General features: G+C 51.7%; 1 protein-coding gene across 7 annotated transcripts; it reads right to left on the bottom strand.

Moving 5' to 3' along the window:
- Positions 1-853: 853 nt before the first annotated feature.
- Positions 854-19,393, bottom strand: TMLHE (trimethyllysine hydroxylase, epsilon). 7 transcript variants are annotated; one of them, XM_075106352.1, is made up of 9 exons: positions 19,273-19,393; positions 18,341-18,601; positions 13,247-13,437; positions 11,585-11,761; positions 10,549-10,828; positions 9,303-9,422; positions 5,943-6,179; positions 5,084-5,222; positions 854-3,917 (listed from the first exon to the last, which is right to left on the bottom strand). In XM_075106352.1, the coding sequence occupies exons 3-9, from the start codon at positions 13,425-13,427 to the stop codon at positions 3,786-3,788; spliced, it is 1,266 nt and encodes a 421-aa protein (XP_074962453.1). In that variant the 5' UTR covers positions 13,428-13,437; positions 18,341-18,601; positions 19,273-19,393; the 3' UTR covers positions 854-3,785. The 7 variants fall into 7 exon arrangements, with proteins under 7 accessions (XP_074962453.1, XP_074962455.1, XP_074962451.1 ...); XM_075106354.1 differs by having other exon boundaries at positions 13,247-13,428; XM_075106350.1 differs by lacking the exon at positions 19,273-19,393 and adding an exon at positions 18,909-19,006.
- Positions 19,394-19,402: the final 9 nt, after the last annotated feature.

The raw sequence follows: 19,402 nt of genomic DNA, 5'->3' as shown, positions 1-19,402 counted from the left end.
CGGGTCCTGCCCTTGGGTCACACCAACCCCAGGCAACGCCCCAGGCCTGGGGCAGAGGGGCTGGGAAGTGCCCGGTGGAGAAGGCCCTGGGGGTGCTGGCTGGCAGCCGGCTGGGCATGAGCCAGCAGTGCCCAGGTGGCCAAGGAGGCCACCAGCCCCCGGGCTTGTGTCAGCACTGCTGTGGCCAGCAGGAGCCGGGCAGGGATGGGGCCCCTGTGCTCGGCCCTGGGGAGGCCCCACCTCGAGTGCTGGGCTCAGGGTTGGGCCCCTCGGGACAAGAAGGCCCTTGAGGGGCTGGAGCGTGTCCAGAGAAGGGCAGCGGGGCTGGGGCAGGGTCTGGAGCACAAGTGTGCTGGGGGGCGGCTGAGGGGGCTGGGGGGGTTTAGCCTGGAGAAGAGGGGGCTGAGGGGAGCCCTTCTCGCTCTCTGCAGCTGCCTGAGAGGGGCTGGAGTGAGGGGGGGGTCGGTCTCTGCTCCCAAGGCACCAGTGACAGGGCGAGAGGGAACGGCCTCAGGCTGCGCCAGGAGCGGTTACTGAATGCTACTGATCTTGAAATTCCCATATTAGAACTGTTCTTGTCTCTCTGGTCCTGACAGTTCAGGTGTGAACTATGGTTTTTAATTAACTTCAGGCCCTACATTTTTAATTAACTTAGCTGAAGGACCCTATTAAAATAACTTCTGTATTTTCCTATAGCCAAAAAGGAAAGAAATGAGGAGTACAGCTAAAATGTAAAGCCAGAGGGATGGGACTCATCTTTGATTTTTTTTTTTAATATCAATTTCTTGCATCTTCTGCCATCGTGTGGCCACTGAGAGAATGAACGATGAGAAGTCAAGGGAGATGCATTGGGTTATTGCTCTGCACCTTTATTCCACCTTTGATGGGTAATACTGACTCATTCTCAAGTTCATGAGGTTTTGAGACATATATTTTGTTAAGCTAACCACTTTATCGATCATTTATTCAAAGACTTGATTTCTTAGTTTCGGAAAATGTCTTAAACACATACATTGGGTCACCAGCGTAGGGGGAAGAGAAGGAAGCAGTTTATCATTTATTGGCTGAAAGAATTGGAAAAGCTCGAATACAAAAAATAATCCGATACCGTTACAGCAAACAGGACCTGTTCCGTAACGCGGCACAAGAAACACCCATATCGGACAGCTGGTGACTGCCACGCTGCCCTGTTCCTTCAGGTGAAGTTTTGATGCTCACAAGCTGCTTAGGAAGAATTTAGCCCTCTTGGGAAGCGGGGAGAGGTGAAGCACAAGATTTAAAACAAAGCTCTCTCCACTCCCCATTTTTTTGTTGGGGTGGCTAAATTAATTTGAATAATACCTACGAGGAAATGTGTTCCGTCTACATTCACAGTGAACAATTTCCCCCCAGACAGATTACGCAGTCACCCGGAGGAGCGTGTTGGCTCGGAGCTGGCTCATACAAGGTTGGTGTCTGGAGGCCACAGCCCTCGGCAGCAGCCGCCGCAGCCGGAGGCAGAGCTACAGTCACCCCGCTCCGTGTCAGAAAGGCACCTATGTCACGACAACCTGTCATCAAGACACTTCGGTCGGTTCTCCCTTGTGCTAGCCAGAGTCCTGCAGGCTCCAGCTCAGCGGCACATTTTCAGCTTGCAGCTGATAAAGACAGAGGTCCCCTGAGCAGAGGAAGGTAAAGCTGCTCTCATTGACTAAGGGACGTTTTCCACATTACCCAAGCGCTTTCCCTTGGATCCTGGGAGAACAGGGAGGCAAAAAGAGCTCAGGAACCCTTAATACCCCCAAATAATTTGAGAGAGGGCTCCCCCTGCTCAAGGGTTTCAAATACTGATCAGGGTCCTTTGCCAACCAACACAGAGATTGTTTTCTGTCACCACCTCCTGCCCCATCCCACGCTCCAGGCCACAGCTTCACCCCAAAGCACAGGGTGAAACCAGCCGTGGAGCACACGAGCCGGGCTGCCTGAGAGACAGCGCACGTACCCGCTGTGGTTTGCTACTCCAACGTGATCAACGAGGATTTGTAAAGCTTCACGCCTACGTGGTGCTGGCACCTAAGGAGAACCTGTGAGCAAAATGCGTGACACAGAAAGTAACAGAATATATGCTGCAGGGCTGCTCAAGGAATCCGCTGGCTCAGCCCAGAGGAAAATTCAAGTTCCTGCCTGTGTCTGCGGCTGCCGTTCACAGGCCCTGGGAGACGTTCCTGACAGAAGCCAGCTCACTTCAAGCTTGTATTACCTGCCACCATTGCTCGTGTTTTACTTCCTCACATACCTTCTGATCAACAGCTTCCTGCCAAGCCTTCACTCAGAAACCCCTTTCAACTCCTGATGACTGCAGCGGCGGTTCCCTGCAGACGGGAAATACTGCGGAAGACAGCTCCAGGTAGCTCAGTCCACATGAAGAGAAGCTTTCAAGAGTGTCTCTTAACACTAGGATCTATATATTCAGTATTCAGGTTAAACAAGGGTAACAAGTTTAGCACCTATGCACCTACACTGTGCTTGTACCTGGGACACGAGAGCATCCTGCTTGCACAGAGAAGCCATAAGTGAAAGGGACCAGCCCTGTTTTAAGGTATGGTCAGAGCAGAGCGAACACCCCCAAAGATATGGAAGAGTGAAAAATAAACAAATACAAGAATCCCCTCTTGGTTCTAAAATTCAAATGTTTCTAGTAATGATAGGATTTGCTTTTGTTCTTTAAATTTTGGCCCTTCAGTGAGCCAGACTCCAATTTATCCTCCCAGCTACGAGGAGCTGAGAGGCACCTCTGTGTTCATCACCTCCATATGCAGGGGATTCTGGTGGAAAAAAAACCCAAAAAAACCCCGAAAAACCAAACCCCAACAGTCAGCCTCATCCAGCAGCCAGTGTAACGATGTCCTAACACAAACCCCTTCTTCAGAAAAGACGAAAGAACAGGCACAGTGGGAACTTGTCAGCAAATACTGTAGCTGCTGAGCCTTCGCCCTTGATACAAGCACAGTGCAACAGGCAGAAAGAAGCATTATGTTACTGAACATCAAGGAAACGTGAGAAATACCTCCCTCATCTAACACAGTCATCTCTCCTTCCCAACATGCAGATCTTGCTACTTCCCCCTTTTCCTTCTAACCTAAACCCCTTCAGAAATACCCTAACTATAACCAGGTTCTCTTTCCAGGCCATCTCTCAAGCAGCACAGCTTGCATCAGCGACTCTTTCAGGCGTACGTAGTATGTTTAAGAAGTAGTCAATGAAATATGCCAACAGCCCTCAGTTTGAGTAGTGACATCTTCATCAAGTAGGGACCATAGATTTTCATTTTCTCTAGACGGGCTAAAGTCCAGCCTGGGGTGAGACAAGACCCCAGAGATTTCCATTCTCCTCTGCTAAAAAAACAAAAATTAGAACCACCAGCTGGCAAAAAGGCTGAGCAACAGGGAAAAATACAAAGATTTCAAATCCTGAAGGCACTTGGTTAGAGGAACACTTCACATCAATAGGTGCTGGGAGCACTTCCCGTGGTGTGATTAACCCTTACTCAGCAGAGCCGAGACAGACTAACTGGAAAGACCAGGCTGGGTGCACGGACAGCAAGAGCTGACCATGCTCAAAGGCAGAATATGGTCCCATAAAGCTCCCGTGGCCTTTGGCTTCCACCTGCTCCCTCTCCTGAGCAGGCACCGAGAACTGTTTGGAGAGGGCGGAGGTGTCTGAGGTATGTGCAACATCTTCATCGTGGCGACGCACCAGCGCGGTGGCGCTCGAGGTCTGGCTGCCTCTTCGGAGCGTGGTCCGCGCTAAGCTTGGAGTCCCAGTAAGCGCGCGGTGTTCAGCACATCATCTCTCGTCAGGTAGCAGCCGCAGAGCTGGCGGTACCCTGTGAACGCTTCCCGGCCGTGCAGGACGCGCCAGTTATCTACGAACAGCGCCTGCAGGCGAAGAGAAAAGGCCGTCAGAAGAAGGGTAACCACCGCAGCCAGGGCCAGGACCCTCCGGCAGGACGCGTCCTGGAGCTGGAGAGCCCTACAGACTGGAAGCACGAGTAAGGGTGTGCCACGGTGGGCATGACCCTTCCTGTTCAACACTGTCAGACAGCACATGACACTACAGCCAGATGTTTCATGGGGTCTAGCACAGCTGATTTACCCGAAGCTGGCAGTGCTGCTCTGCTGCTAGCCACAAGTTAAAACGTGACAGCCAGCAAAGCACAGAAACACATTCTGGGCTGCTGCTTTGCTTTTCTACTGGAGAGGTTGCACAAGAGCTCACCAGCAGCAGAAATTGGCCATCTTCAGCCTCTATGGTGTTGCTTCCCCGCCAGGCATTCTTGGGTGCAGAGAGGTGCAGGGACTCCAATATCATCGTCTTCCCTGCTGGACTGTTTAATTTTTGGGGCCCTAGGCTCAGGCTGAACCTAAACCTTGTAGGAGTAAAACCCCTTCAAGCAGGCACAGCTGAAGGAAGAAGCCATGTACTGTAATACCTTCAAGTCTACAACTGTGGCTCTAGCTCTTCAGGCTCCTCCAGAGCTGCACCCAGCATCAGCCTTTCAAACGCAAGGCAGAGCTTTTTCCTCTCAGTACCAAGGTGTGCCAAGGCACCCGAGCCCTTTCTGGGACAGTGAAGATCGCTGGGGTCTCCTGTGATTCTCTGGCAATGTAAGGGTTCAAATCTAACCCCAGAACAGACGTAAGTTCAGCTTCCCACACGTTTATATTTCCATCAAAATAAAAATTTCTTCTGGAAGAAGGCTGGACATTAAGTGTTCCCAGCCTCTCTGCTTCTGAGGGTTCTCATTTCAGTGACTGGGAAGACCTTCCTCCTCTCCCCCAGCTGGGACTAACTGTCCTCTGAGGCAGAGTTTGAATGAACCATTTCTGCCTTATCTGGAAGCTTGTACGTTTTTAGGACAGTAGGAACACACACAAAACAGATGTTTCCCCTTAAAACAGCTGTAAAGAGGAAAACTGCAGCACACAGAGCCTGCCTGACGCATTTACCTTCGTCACAAGCCTGCACACGCAAAGCAGCACCCTGCCACGCTGCCTCCCTCTCTGTACCAAACACACGTGAGCCTCCCAACCCCGAGTCCCACCTTGCCCGGTTTCAGTTTGACCCACAGTTCATTTTCTGGTCTCCTGAGCTCTGTGGTGAGTGTGCGGTGAGCAGCGTACCAGCGATGCACAACGTCGTAAGGCACGGTGTTGATGACAGCACGATCATAGTTATTGTATCTAGAAGTAAAGAAGAGATAAGAGATTGCCCACACGGCTCCACAAGCACAGCCAGGTACTTCTACAGGGAACCTCAGGTGCCTGTAGGATTAGCCAGTATTTAAGGGAGGCTACAGAGATGACTAGGGAGGTTATGCTGCAAGTGCAGGACTTTCAGGAGAATACACAGCCTTGGGAGCAAGGAGGAGTTTACTGTCAAGCCGAAAACTGTTCTTGCTGTTTTTCCATGGAAGGATGCGCCACGACAACGGGCATGCCTGAGGGCTGTCCAGAATAAAAGTGTGAAGCAGTGGTGGACAGCCTCCTCCACTAAGCCAAGCCAGAGTTTCAGAAAACAGGCCAAGTTTCCACATTTCCTTTGGAAGGGGACCAGTCTGCGCCCTCCCTGTTCTCTGTATGCCAGGCTAGTTTCTAGAGGCTCTTTCAGAGAAGGGCTGAATTCTACTGCCTCTCAAACGAAGCGAGAGGAAGGCATGGAGCTGTCAGGAGTGAAAAAAAAAAAAAAAAATCAAAGCTCAGTGCTGACACTCATCTTTGTATCAGTGGCTCTGACACTTCCTCTAAAGCAGCAACGCACAGCCCAGGAAGAAATGCAGGGTGTTGCTGTGGTTTCACACCTGCCTCTCAAACATACATTGGTTTTCAGTTTACAATATCTCCTGGAAAACCACTACCGTCTGCCACCATCCCATAAGCAAGAGGCCTCTTGGCTGATGTTACCTGATCAGATAAAGCTCGTTGTTCCAGGGATAGACGTTGAGGACTGGCCCAACTCCAATCATGTGGTTGTGACAGTCTCCCACGTTCTCAACGTACTCGTGCTTCAACGGCACCTTGCTGAGCAGCTCGAACTGATCAGGGGCTTGCCGGAGAACCTGCTCTGCTGCATAGAAACCGTCCACCAGCAGCGTCCGCCCGCCTGTGCCCTCGTGCTTCAGGCAGTGGAACACCTGGATGCTGCATGGGTGAAAGAATCCAGAGCACAAAAGACCTTGGCTGCCTGTCCTGCGGAGAGAAGGCACTCCCCGCGGACCCGGACAGATGCAGAAGGATGCACCACCCTTCTGATGGTTGTGACATACTTCGTAATACAATTCATTTTGCTAAAACCTGTCAGGGAACGGAGACAGACCATGAGAAATGGCTGTACCTGTCGTTTCTTCAGGCTCAGTCTCACCCATTTCACTTTCCAAGAGAGCTGCTGCCTACACTGCCTCCCAGATCAAGTGACATGATCAGGATCAGGCCTGTATCACTCAAAGTCCATCCAGGCAGTAGGATGCAGAGGTTCAAAAGCATAAAACTAACTTCCCCAGAACATCTCAGTACAAGAGGACAGTTAAAGAAATGCTGGTTGTACTGCTGTGTTCTCCAGGAACTACAAGGGGAGGCCAGGGTGATCCTCTCTCCAAGGCACGTACATCGTGGTCTCCCACAGGCAGTCAGGAGAAGCCCTTCATGGCCACACACTAAAGGCCCTTCAGAAAGCCCGGAGCAGAGGAGTCCCCAGTAAGAAGTCTACCTACAGGGATATCCCCTCAACAGTGGGAAGCCCTTCCATTACTTCTCTGAAGCTTCTCCTTCCCTTCACCTAAGCAAGGCAGGCATTGTGCCGTCAGGAACACACACCCAGGAGCTGCCTTGAGCCACCTACTCCCAATTTTCACAGTGTACGAACTTCACTTGTCAGAAAATTGTGACCTTCTGGGAAAGCCTTTTATCTTCTGATCTCCCTTTGGGGCCTCCTAACCCAGTCCCACAGCAAGTGATGTGGCAGGACCTCCCAGCTCCACCCTCAGCAGCACCTTTTCTCCCCGGGGCGCTCTAACCACCCTCACATCCACAACAGTTTCAGGGTAATTTTACAAAGTCAGTTCACAAGCACTGGAGCGAAGGACACTCCGTGCCTCAAAGGTAACAACCTCCTCCCACAGCTCGAGGTGCTGAGAAAGCCTCTTCTGAGGGCAGGCTCTTCGAGATAAGGTTGCAGTCTTTCCCATAGCTTGAGGAGCTTCTATCCTCCTACCCTTTGCAATAATTTAACTGAGACTTGTCAGACTTGGCTGATTTCAGCCAAAGCAGCAGGGGAGAGCAGACATTCAAATGGACGTATCTTTCTTGAAAAACACCTAATTTCCTTTAGAAGCAGCTCAAAGGCTCTTTTAAGTGTTTTGGAAGCAAGTCTGAAACAGTCTGGGAAGAAGGGATTTCTGGCAGGGACGGGGAAGCCAGAAATTCGTGTTCTTCCTGCACAACGATGGTTTTGCAGACTTGCAAGCATTAACAGTTAGCCCGAATAATTTAGCCCGTGCTGTCATTGCTTGATATACTTCAGTTGGCTGCAGAGGAGAATACACCTACCTGAAGGGAACCCTTCCAAGTGGAGAAGAAAGGTATAAAAATAGCTAATGAGCGCTGTAGTTCTGGCACCGAGGAGTTTAATCAAAGCTCTTTTGTAGGCTGAAGTTCTGATTAATAATTACTTATTTGATTTTGGGGAATATTTTGTGAGCTCCTAAAACAAGTCAGCCAAGCAGGTAACACTGTGCAGCTCACAAAAACACAGGGTTTTGCAGTCAGCTGTTCACTGAGGACAGGGGAGCCGACTGGATCTGGCTGTAAGTGTGTGGCAGGACCTATGCTTTACACATCTATTTCTAGCTACAGAGCACGCTAAAATCCCCTTACTTTGCTCCCGATCCGAGGTCCTTTAGAAGGAACCCTACCAGCTAAACGCTTCCTGCCCGCTTGGGCACAGACAGCAGCGCTCAGGGTGCCGCCTGGGTAATGCCACCCTTCCTTGTCCGAAGGGCTGCTCCAAGACCCACAGGCAGCCAACAGATCTCACCCCTTAGTCCTCCTCTGCTTTTACAGCTCAGCGCCACACACCTTTCCCATTAAGATGTTTAGCAAGTTAACAGCCTCACTTGGGAAGAGCTAATCCTGCCCTAGGGCAGGAGGCGCGGGCTGGAAGACTTCTCTTTGTAGCCCTAGTTCCATAAGAGATCACAGTACTTCCCTCGGTTCTTCCCCAGGCCATTTCCCGATGATTCCCCTCTTGACTGAGATGAAAGCAGACAAAAACAAAATTAAGCTAGAAATTAAGCCTAAGTCTCTTGCGCTTCATTGTGAACCACATTCAGGGCTGCTGCCTCTCTTTCTCCAGCTGTGTATAAAACTCACAGCCCAGGGGCTATATCAGAAAAGCAGTTTGCAAACTCGCATTTAGGAAACAATGCTCTAGCTACAAACCGCTTTTAAGAGCACAGGCAGGTGTGAACTTCGAAGAGCCGGGGAAGCCTGGCTTCTGACTACCCACAGGGCTGCGCCGCTGCCAAAATGCAAACCTCAACCTGTCTGAATGGAGGCAGAGCGACGCAGAGAGCATACGTGAGCACAGCACGTACGTCCGTCACCACTCACAGCGCGGGAGGGCAGAGACAGTTACTGCAGCCTGCGCCAAGGCAGGCTGTTCTCCCCCCCTCCCCGCAGGCTGCCAAGCACGGGGAGCTCAGGGCGGTGGGGAGGGCTTGCCCCAGGCCAGCAGGATTAAGTCAAAGCAAACTTTTGCAGGAACTTTGTACAACAGTTGATAAGAAGCACTTGCTGCCAGAGGAGCTGAGCCTTGCCAGATGTACCCAAAAGACAAATCAAATCAATTGCGTTTCTGTGAGGTTGAATGTTGTGTGTCACTTATGAGACTGAGGGAGATTGCAGAAGAGACTGTCAGATAAGCTTCAGGGCAGCACAGCAATGTCTACAGTGCTGAGCCTTCTTCCTGGCTACAAAGACTACTGCGTGGTATTGCTCTGGTTGAAGCAGCCAGCCATCTAACAGCCAAGTCCTTCGCTGCCTGCGTTCTGGAAGACCTAGAAGTCTCAAGCATCGGAAAAAATTGATCAGCAGACTACCCCACTCCATGGGGATCAGACGGGCCCCAGAAACGCTGTGTAACTAGTAAAAGTACATCCATCACCAGCACGGGAGACAATGAAGCCCGTGCACCAGAAACAGCATTGCTGTGAAGCAGTCGCTCCTGCCTTGTACACTGTGTGTCTGTGAACCAGCAAAAGCACCTACCCGCAGGGCTCCTGGAAGTAGGTTGTGTCGGTGTGACGATCCAGAGCCAGCTTCGTGTAGGCGGTGTCTCCCCGAGAGAAGTCGGAGGTGAAGTACCACATCCTACCGTAAATGGTCTCCCTGCAAAAGGGGCGGGCAGTTATCATGAGGCACTGCAGGGAAGCAGATCCTCTCTTGCAGTTGAGGTTACACCCCTCCATCCTACGTGCGGAGTAAACTGAAGCAGAAAAACTTAACAAAACTCACGCTGTCAAGAGTTGGTGCTTCTAATGCCTCCTCTAGTGCTCAATTTGTCTTTCTTCCCCAAAAGACTGATGGCAGTGAGTATTGCTTCCCCTCCACAAACACTGACCTTCCTTCCACATTTAACATCAGCCCCGGTCAAATCAAGGAAGCCACTGAGTGACATGAGGAGTTGCCAGAGTGCAGCCAGCCCTTGCCTGTAGCTGCCACAGGGTTACCTAATCACCCCACATCTTGCTCCTAGGGTCCTGCGTTTTCACCCACCTCCCCCCTACAACATGCATGGAAGGGATCAGACAGAAGGCAAGGACAAACAGTACTCAGGGGCTACATGGTGAGGGCTCCTGGAGACAAAAGTTGGCTGGATATTCCTTGGAGCCCCTCATTTCTATCCAGAGTGACTATTCATTAAAAGAAATCCCTCCTCTTCCAATGGCCCAAGGCAAGTTAAGCTGTTTCTGCAGCTTGGATAAAACTCAAAAACTCAAACCCCGGCTTGCCGTGCTCTTGGTGTGTTTTAAACAAACACAAAAGAAACATTTCTCAATATTTTTCTTTAATGAGAGCTACAAATTGGTTTTGATATCCCTGGCTCCCAGGGCCAGGGCTGCCCTCCTAACCTTTCAAGTCATAACAGGAAATGTCTCTCCTTGCAAAGCTCTAGTCTTCCCAGAGAGGCTACTTCCCTCAGGCACTCCTCTCTGTCCACAGTCCCACTGTCACAAAAGTCATCGTACGCTCCCTAGGCAGCTCCGTAACCCAGTGACTCCAGGCTCTCCCCTGAAGAGAGGTCAGGTCCCGCAGCACCATATTCCACCTCGGTTCTAGTGGACCGGCCAGAGACCGCAGAAGACCCCGACCTTTTGTTTGCCAGCCAGGCCGCACTGCACAGTCTATAGGGATAGGAGGGCAGCACCTTCCCCAACAAAAAGCAAACAACGGTCTGCCCTGCATGGCTCCTCTACAAAGCTGCCAGCGGCCTTCCCAGGGCAGCCAGAGTTACCTGATTAAGCTGATCCTTTCCGCTAAGATTTGTGTGTCCTCTTTGGTGGGAGTGACGTTCTCTACAAAAGCAATCCCGTATAACAAGAAGTTTTGCAGGAACTCCTTCAGCCCCTCGTCTGTCTCCAGGAAACTCCGGCAGTCGACGGAGGGGACCTGGGCTTGGCGGTAGATTTCTGCGTTCCAGAGAATCCGCGGGTGCATGACCTGCTGCTTCTGCCCCTCATAGCTGTTCTTCACCAGCCACTCCAGCCCGTACCGCGTCACGTGCCCGTCCGGCCCTTCGACAAGGGAGAAGAGTCACCGCAATCGCACTGGACGGCCTGGCCACCAGTCAGCGCAACCATCAGTCTAGGACAGCCCTCACCCTTTTAATTTTGTCTGGTGACAGACCCTTTGCACTGTGATGCCACCCAAAATGTTATCTGGATATAGCCACAAGTCCTAAAAAGCATTGTCGTGGCTGCAGCAACTCCCAATTCAGAGCTAAGTGTTTCAGCTTCAGCGGTTTTGTTTTTTGTTGACAGGACTCCAAGGAGAAGTAAAGCACTGAAGACAAGCCCATAAATAAAGGTAAGCTACAACAGAAGGAAGACAGCAGCTGGGAGGCTGAGGAGAAAGGACAGAAAATGCAAATTCTGATCAGGGACACCAGCTCAAATAGGACAGGGTAAAGAAAAGAAAACCCACCGTTTCTTGACCGGTCTGCTCACCACCTGCATCGCTGCTGTGTTCACACAAACCACTGACACCCAGACACTGAAGTTACACACATCTCTACCCAAAAAGGGCTGGAGGGGAGCGGGAGGAAAGACAGGTGCAAACTTAGGACTGAGGTGTGTTTACAGTAACAGCGCTGCTCAGAAAAGCAGTGTTTAAAACATGCTTACAGCTAAACCTCTTCCCAAAACAGCTACTGATTTAGGGAGGAAGGCTGCCCTCTCTCAGCAAACCTAAGGATGGGATCCAACAGGGCTCCCCCCAAGCTGGGCTGGGGGTCCCTAAGACATGCAGGGTACAGTCACCTTGCTACTTACACGTGAGGAAGAGTGTGGTCTCATCCACTCGGACAGCCTTGGGTTTGATTCCCAGGTCCACGCTAGCCGTGTCCAAGCTGCGCTGGTTCGTCTTGGCATTGTAGCAGGAAGCCGAGCGGCAGTGGTCCCGCAGCCAGACGAAATCGAGTCGCATCAGCGTGTTCGCGTACCTGAGCTCTGCAAAGAAGGACAGGCTCAGAAGATGCGTTGGTGTGAACAGCGAGAAGAAACAAATCAAGAACTGAAGCCGAGAGTCCACAAGTTGCAATCCCCTCTTACAGGGGATGCTGAGGCTGTTACACTTAGCCCTTCTTCACATAAATTAAGCTAGCTCGTCGCACAATGAAGACCAGGCAGAGTATCTTCACAGAAGGCTTGACTGTCAGTGATCTCGCCACGGTTTCCCTTCTCCCCGAGTCTACAGGCAATCTCACCCTGCAGCAGGAAGAAGCAACGTGGCTAACGAACGTGCTGGTCACACACTTACATCTCATCTCTCTTCAACAAGCAGTAAATTCAGAGCAGTGTGGCAGCTGTGGTACACAACAGTGTCGTGTCCCCCCACCACCACATAGCTGCAGACCCCAGCACAGGAATACAGATAAGAGCCAACCAAATAATCACTCCATCAGCCAACCTGCACAAACGTTACAGGCGAGTCCAGACCTCGACGCAAAGCTTCGATATCCATTTAGCATGACAATAAAGCCTCTCCTCCTTATTCCACCCTGGGACAGCTTAGAAATACTTGAAGCCCTTCGGAAGCGGGTCAGAGCCAGCAGAGGCAACAGGAGAGCCCTTCCTGCTCTAGTCCTGCTCAGCTTTGAAATCCAAGTATCTGAGGTCACTCTGCAGCGGGAATACAACAGTATCCTCTCCTGGGGCCACTGTGTTGGATAAAGTATCGAGCAATTCCCTTTGCTTACAAGTGACTTAAGAGTGCCAACATCTAGGCAGCCTGGTTAGACACCACCCAGGCACAGAGCAAACCAAACAGGCCATGGGCAAACACGTGCCTCAGTGGCCAAGTCACCTCCAAAACCAAAAGGACACAAATCAGCATTAGCAAGCATTTATAACTGGCTTGCTGTGTTACTTCACATCAAGACACGCTTTCCTTACTTTTCCTTTCAGCTGCCTCACAGTCAAGTTCCATTTGCATCAAAAAGGCTTTTACGCCCACCCTGCCTCCTGCTGCTCCTGCATCCAGCCGCACAAAGTCAGGCTGCTTGAAACCTGCTTTAACAACTGCGTTTCACACATCAGCCTTTCAAGGAAAGCCTGCTCAAGAGGGGGCAAGAAAGCAGGGCACACACCAAACGAGCCATCCCACCTGCCAATCAGAGCCCCGCACATATCACAGAAGATAAGCGACTGACAGGGCAAGGCTCAGATGCAGTTATTGTTCAGGAATCCCTTGATTTGATTTCCGATTTAGCACTGCCTCGTTTATCGAAGTCTCACCACAAGCCGACAAACCTGCTCCATCTTGCCTTTGGGAATTCCCAAAGGGAGCATGAAACACAGACTCCTGCGCACATCCCTCTAACGCAGGCTGTTTCGGAGGAAAATAAATCACTCCCGGGAAACAAGGGCAGGAAAATCTCACTCCTCTCCCCAGACAGACTCACAAGCAGGTACGCACGCACCCAACGCACCTACCTAGATGGTCACCGTGTAACTGCCAGGCACACTTGAGGGACTCTGGGGCTGTGTGATGCCAGCGAGCCGCAGCAGCGAGGACGGTCCTTCTGTCACGGGGCAGCCATGGCGAGCGACGTCTAGCGCTTCCACTCAGCTGGCACGGCACCTTGGACAGACACGCCAGCCTCCTGCACCACATCCTGAGCAGCCTCAAGAGAGGGAGGGGAAAGAACAAGGTGACTCAGCTGTGCTACCGCATCGCACCCTGGGCTCGATCTCTGTGCTCCTGTGCCAGGCACTGTCAGCACTTCTGGGGAGGCTGGTATTGTCCTGCACCATTTGTGGTTTACTGACAGAAGAGGTGAGCGAGAACTAGTCTGTTGAGGAGGAAGAAAAGTGGGCATGATGACTGGCAGCCTGGCCAGAGGAGAGAGCCACCTAACTCCCAGGCACCTTTTGACAGGAAAAAATAACACAGAGTTTGGAAAGTCTCATATTAAACACCTTCACTGCCAAGGCCGGGCACCGGCGGCGCTTTTGCATCCTCCCAGTGACAGTGCAATCAGGCACGCTGCCAAGCTTTTCCCAGTGCCTGGAATCCAGGCTTATTGTTAACACCACGCAGGCTACACAGCAACCTCCCCGAAACTGGGCGCTTTACCCTTGTTTATACCAGCTGCAGCAGTTACTTTTGTGGGCATCACCAATACCCCGGAGGAAGACCGCGAAGTTGCATGTCAAAACTGGCTGCCCTCAAAAACTGCACATAATGGAAGCAACAGGGAATTAGCTGTTGGGGCGTTAATTAATTTTTTAAACAAACAAGCTAATCCGATCCGCACACATCAGCTGAAAACAGAGGAAGAGACAAGGGTGTCTTGCTTGTATTGTGACCACCATAAACCATAGCAGAAAACAGTCCAGAGAAGAAACAAATGAGATCCTAGGATTTATCAAGGAAGGCAATTCCAGAAGAGACAGCTGTGTGTTCAATGCTCTTGTGCAAAACACTGGCAAAACCTCATCTTCTGCAGGTCTTTTCCCCTCTCTGGCCTTCCCAGTTTGAATTCACCACTCCTGGTCAGAACTACAGGGAGCAGGGAAGCAGAGAAAAGTGACCTTTGTCAGAGAAGCAAGAACTAGAGGAATCCAGTAATTCGGCCAGTTCTAGAAAAAGTATGCAAAACAAAGAGGAGGAAGAAAATCTCTGCCTCCCCTGAAGGACGCAGCTGGCACGGAGGGAAAACCAACCACGGTTAACCTTGGGCTAGAGATTAGAAGGCGATTTCTCAGAGGGAGATTTGCAACAGCTCTTCAATACAAAGAGTGAGGGCGAAAACCTTCCAAGTTTTAAGACATAATGCCACGGTCTGAACGCCCCGTCGTGTTTATTAAGTTCTGGAGGTCAGGTCTAAACCCAGCAGGATTTTAACAGTGCTTTGGTCTGAAGCGCATAGAAAAGCTGTATTGCTGGATAAGACAGAGTCTCGGAAAGCATTTCTTATCCTAGACCTCCAATTTTCCTTCATTTTCTTATCTGAAAGGTACAGGTGCTGGTGCTTTGGCTGTCCAACCTGCTCCTCCACTTCATAGCTGACTCAGTGCAGAGATCTCAGAAGTTGGTAATAACAATGAAATCAGAGGTGCCGTATTCCCAGACAGCAACTTGCTAAGTAGTAGGAATAAAAATAAAATACAGGCAGCCAGCTCTAGGAAACAAAAAAAGCAGAAACATTTCCATAAAGAGAACACGGTTTGAGATTAAGATGCACACTTTTCAGCCACTGAGTTTTGCGAGGCTCTTGGCCACACTTGCGTACGAGTCACTGTCAGCTTTAGCGCTGCAGAAAGGTTTCAGCTCAGAAGTTTCTGATTTCTGCAGCTGCTAAGTGCAGCACTCACTCCTCAGCAGGCTGCAGGGAGCCAGGCTGTCCTGCAAAGTGGCCCGTTTTGGACCAGAAGCTGATGTTTTGCTTCACACAGCAGGAGCGGGGGCACTGGGAGCTCCTTGCCTGCTGCCGGACACCTGCAGTAGCCAAGATCTCTGCTAACACAACCGCCCTTGTTCTTCAAACACTGCTGTGAAGCCCCTGGAACGCTGTTTAGATGCTGACTGAGCTGCAACATCCTGGCACACTCTAACACTCTCACTACAGAGAAACTGGGGCACCAGACCACTTACACGGCCTGAGCCAGAGTTACCGGGCACCCAAAGACTCACAAGGCCACTTACTTCTCCCTTCGGTGGTCTCCAGCCAGAACATCAGTGTCTGCAGAAATGCCAATGCTACGTGCTGGGATAATGCTTTCCAACCCACCCCAGCTTTGAAAATTTAGTATAGGAAAAAGAATTAGCCAAATTTGATATGCAAACTTTGTAACTAAGTGAAGAAAATCTGCAGCTATAGAAAACCGGGAGCTGACCGTGATGATTATTGGCTTTACAAAGCTTAAAGAAATGATTTGGCTTCCTGAACCACACGTTACACCTCACAAAGCTTAAGGCTATTCTTCAAGAAAGACACACAGGAGGGAAGACTCTGTCCAAAAGTTTGGCTTTTGGATATCGAGGATATCCACTAACCCAGCAGAGGGGGGGGGAAAAGAAGCAGCTTGTTTGCACACGCCTGATATCTCCTCACACAGGACCCAAAACTGATAGGAAAAGCTCATCTACAAATCCATTTGGAAAGCGGCCCCTGCCTGGGGCAGCTTCAGCCGTAGTTATCTCTTTCTGCACACGTTCCTTTTATCTCGTCCTCTTCCAATATCAAAACTTACAGGAGAATAAACACAGGTAATGGTAAGTGACCCAGATATTTAATCTAATCAAGGAGACCTCTTGCTTCGCTGCTGTTCTTGCTGGAAGCAGACACCACAAACAGCTCACAGAGAAGCCTTAAATTAAATCTTTCCAAGAGATACTACCTCTAAGAGGAGCTGAAAACAAAAAAATCTATGTGATTAGGCAGGGTTTACATTTTGCCTTTATGTTTGTTTAATCAGCGCTAACAGCTCTCTCCTGGCCAGAATTAGCTCTATGAGCAGCTCACTCTTTCCCCCAGTCCTCCTGTTCACCTCACCTTTAGGCTGCTCACCTTTACTCTGTCCAGACCCCACGCAGCTCACCTGGGCAGGAGTGAAATGCAGCAGCTGAGAGATTTCAAGACAGAATTGCCCTCGACATTCAAAAAGAAAGGGCAGGAGGAAGATGATGTTAAACTACGCTGCTTGTAAACACAAGTGGACTTTGAGAAGGGAGAGATGTTCCCTTACCGGGGCTGCCCCTCTGCCCAAGCAAGACAAGATCCCGTGCAGACATTACACGTGAATACCTTCTGCGTGGCTCATCCTGTCCAAGAGCCCACCGCGAGGTGGATGAAGAACAGGAGCGTGCACAGAACCCTCGCTGGAAGCGACAGGGTGAACGGCAGGAAGAGAGCTGTGGGTGCTGCAGGGAAAGGCAGAAAACTCAAATGTGTTGTGATTTCAGGAATTACCATAAGTCTCTTAAAAGAAAAGAGATGTGCTGTGAAAGGAGGAGGAAGGAAGAGTGGGCCTCCTGAGGGGCTGGTCTGTCCAGGAGACTTCCTGCCTGGCCCTTCAGCAGTTTGACACAAGAAGCGTTTGAATTAACCAATGCTGGTTTTTAAGTTCTTTGATAAAAAGCCACAACCTCCATTTTGAGCAAAGAAAAATACTGAGCTGGAAAAATCAGTAACCAAAGAGTTTCAGCAATGAAAACATATATGGAAGGAGAAACCACATAAGTCTGTGGTCTTCAGTCAAAGCCTTCCACTGGCCCGCTGGCGTCAGGGAAGCCACTCCAATGCCCTAACGGCTTGTGCTGCGAACAGATCTGTTCCGTCACGCGGTGGCATCGTGGCCAGCCTGTTTTCCAGGCTCATTTGGCATCTGAAAAGAATTATCTTGTTTTTCATTAAGCATTTCCAAACATCCAGCTGCTCGCACTCGTGCAGCCTTTTGCATTGCTAGAATCACCTGGCTAAAGGAAAGGTGTCTGATCCATAAGAAACAGGAAAATTTCAGCAGCACAGCAAGCCTTACACTTCAGAAAGAGAGAGAAAGAGAAAACAAATTGGTTTTTGAGGCAGCCTGAGAAATACTCTGCCTGCAGACCTCAGACAGGGCTCGTACTCTGCCGGCCTCCTGGTTACATAAATTTATTCACAGGTTTTAATCTAACATTTCTACCAGCTTTGGAAACGTACCCAAACCCCACACCGTGCCGCTGCTTGAGCAAAGGTAACCTTTACGAAGGGACCACAGATAAGAGAAGTGCTGCAAAGGCTGAGGCAGAGCCGCTGCCTTGCAAGGTCAGTGCCGGAGCCAGATGAGCGAAGCGCCCGGTGCCAGGGCCCCTGGGCCGGCGGGCACCTCCGGCAGGCGCTGGGCTGCCAGCGGAGTTAAAGGTTTAACAGCCGGCGCTGACCTAGCTTACCTATTAATTACAAAAGAAACAAAAAACAGGTTGGCTGTCCCCTGCTGAGAAGGGCTCCTGCCCCCCCGCCGCGGCAGACAGCTATATTAGATCTCAACTGTCAGGAATCAAGATTCCCCTTCCAGCCCTTCCCAGCAAGGGACTTCAATTAAATTAAGGCGCTAATAAAGACATCCCAGACACCGCCAGCTTCACAGCTACTTCATTTCACTAGAAGTAAAGGTAATTATCCGCTCACCCCACATTTAACACCAGAAACACGGCTCCAGACCCCGCTTCCCATAACCTCGTTGCAGTTTCTTCATCTATCTCAAGCAAAGCCTTTCCAGGCTGCGGAGCTTAACAGAAACAAGCTCTATTTTTTTTATTTTATTTTTTTTTCCCCAGCAAAGCAGCCAGCCCTTGCGCTGTATCCCCCGCAGGGATACTTATTGCGGTAAAACCCTATTATTACATCACTTTATTCACCCACTCCGGGTCCTGCCCTGGCAGAGAGGGGCCAGGCAGCTCTCCCGGGCAGGGAGGGGTTGCCTTTCACCACGGAAGGAGAGAAAACAGCTTTGCCCACGAGCTGCCCTTGGCTTTCGCTCGCAAACTAATGGGATCTGACGCCTTAATCGCCGTCTGAACCCCGGGTCAGCCGATGTTACCTGGCACCGTGCGAGGCGCGGAGGGAAAAGCCGGAGCGAGGCGTCGGACGGGCTCAGGACGTTGAAGGAGCTGCGAAGGGGTCCCCGCCGGCGGTCTCGGCTCTGCCCGGCTCCCTCCGCTCGGTCCCTGAACCTACCGGGGCAGCGACGCCGCTGCGGAGCCCTCGCACATCCCCCGCCGCAGGAGGCTCATCCCCTCCTCACGCCAGGAAGCTGTCGCTGCCCGGGAACCGAAGGCTCTTAAACCAGGGTCTCGCTGACCTTTTAAATACCAAAATAAATTTAAAAAAAAGGAGAAAAGTAACAAACTGCACTTTGTGCTCCTAGGTCCCCCAGCGGAGGAGGCCCAAGCGCAGCCCCCGCGCTGCCGGTACCTGCCCCGGCGGGGTCCGGGGTGAGGGGACGGGAACCCCGGGGCCAGGCCCGATCCGACCCCGGGACTAGGCCCGACCCTAGAGCTAAACCTGACCCCCACCCCGCGGAGCCGGGACCCCCGCGCAGGCCTCGTCCCACCTCGGCAGCTCCGCCGCAGCCCGGGCCAGCCCCGGCTCCCCCCGAGCGGCCGTACCGGGCCCGGGGCCGGGCCGGGGAGCGGCGGCGGGGCCGGGCAGGGCCGGGGCCGCCCCGGGGCGGGGCCGCACCACCGAGAGCCGGCGGGCTCGGGTAGAGCGCCGCCCGCCATAGAGAGCGACCCGCGGGGTAGAACGCCTACACCCATAGAGACGGGCCGGGATGAAGCCGTGCACCGGGATGAAGCGGGCCGGGCCAACATCGCGTTCTGCAGGAAAGGGACACAGCGCGGCCCGCACCGGGCGGCAACGGAAAGTGCTACCAAGCGCGGCCCCGGCGGCTACAAACCGCTGGGAGGCCGTCGTGTAGAGTGCCGTAAGCACCATAGAGAGTAGAGGGGGCCGATAGAACGCCGCACACACCATAGAGGGTTGGGAGTCCTGAGAGCGGTGGGAGCAGCGAAAACTCCCTGCGCACGGAGGCTGTCCCCGGAGGGGCTTCCACCATAGAGCCGGCGGGGCCAACAGGCGCGGTATTTCTTTAACCATAGAG

Source organism: Phalacrocorax aristotelis, chromosome 11, assembly GCF_949628215.1.
Source record: "Phalacrocorax aristotelis chromosome 11, bGulAri2.1, whole genome shotgun sequence".
NCBI lineage: Eukaryota > Metazoa > Chordata > Aves > Suliformes > Phalacrocoracidae > Phalacrocorax > Phalacrocorax aristotelis.
This window is presented reverse-complemented; position numbering and strand designations above follow the sequence as displayed.

What these genes read in the sequence shown, in the direction of transcription:
- TMLHE (XM_075106352.1), bottom strand. Translation starts at nt 13,427, where the DNA reads ATGTGGTGCAGGAGGCTGGCGTGTCTGTCCAAGGTGCCGTGCCAGCTG. An exon ending in GTTACACGGTGACCATCTAG is followed by an intron (nt 11,762 to 13,246) that starts GTAGGTGCGTTG and finishes CCTTCTTTGCAG; the next exon opens with AGCTCAGGTACGCGAACACG. An exon ending in TACTTCCAGGAGCCCTGCGG is followed by an intron (nt 6,180 to 9,302) that starts GTAGGTGCTTTT and finishes TCACCCATGCAG; the next exon opens with CATCCAGGTGTTCCACTGCC.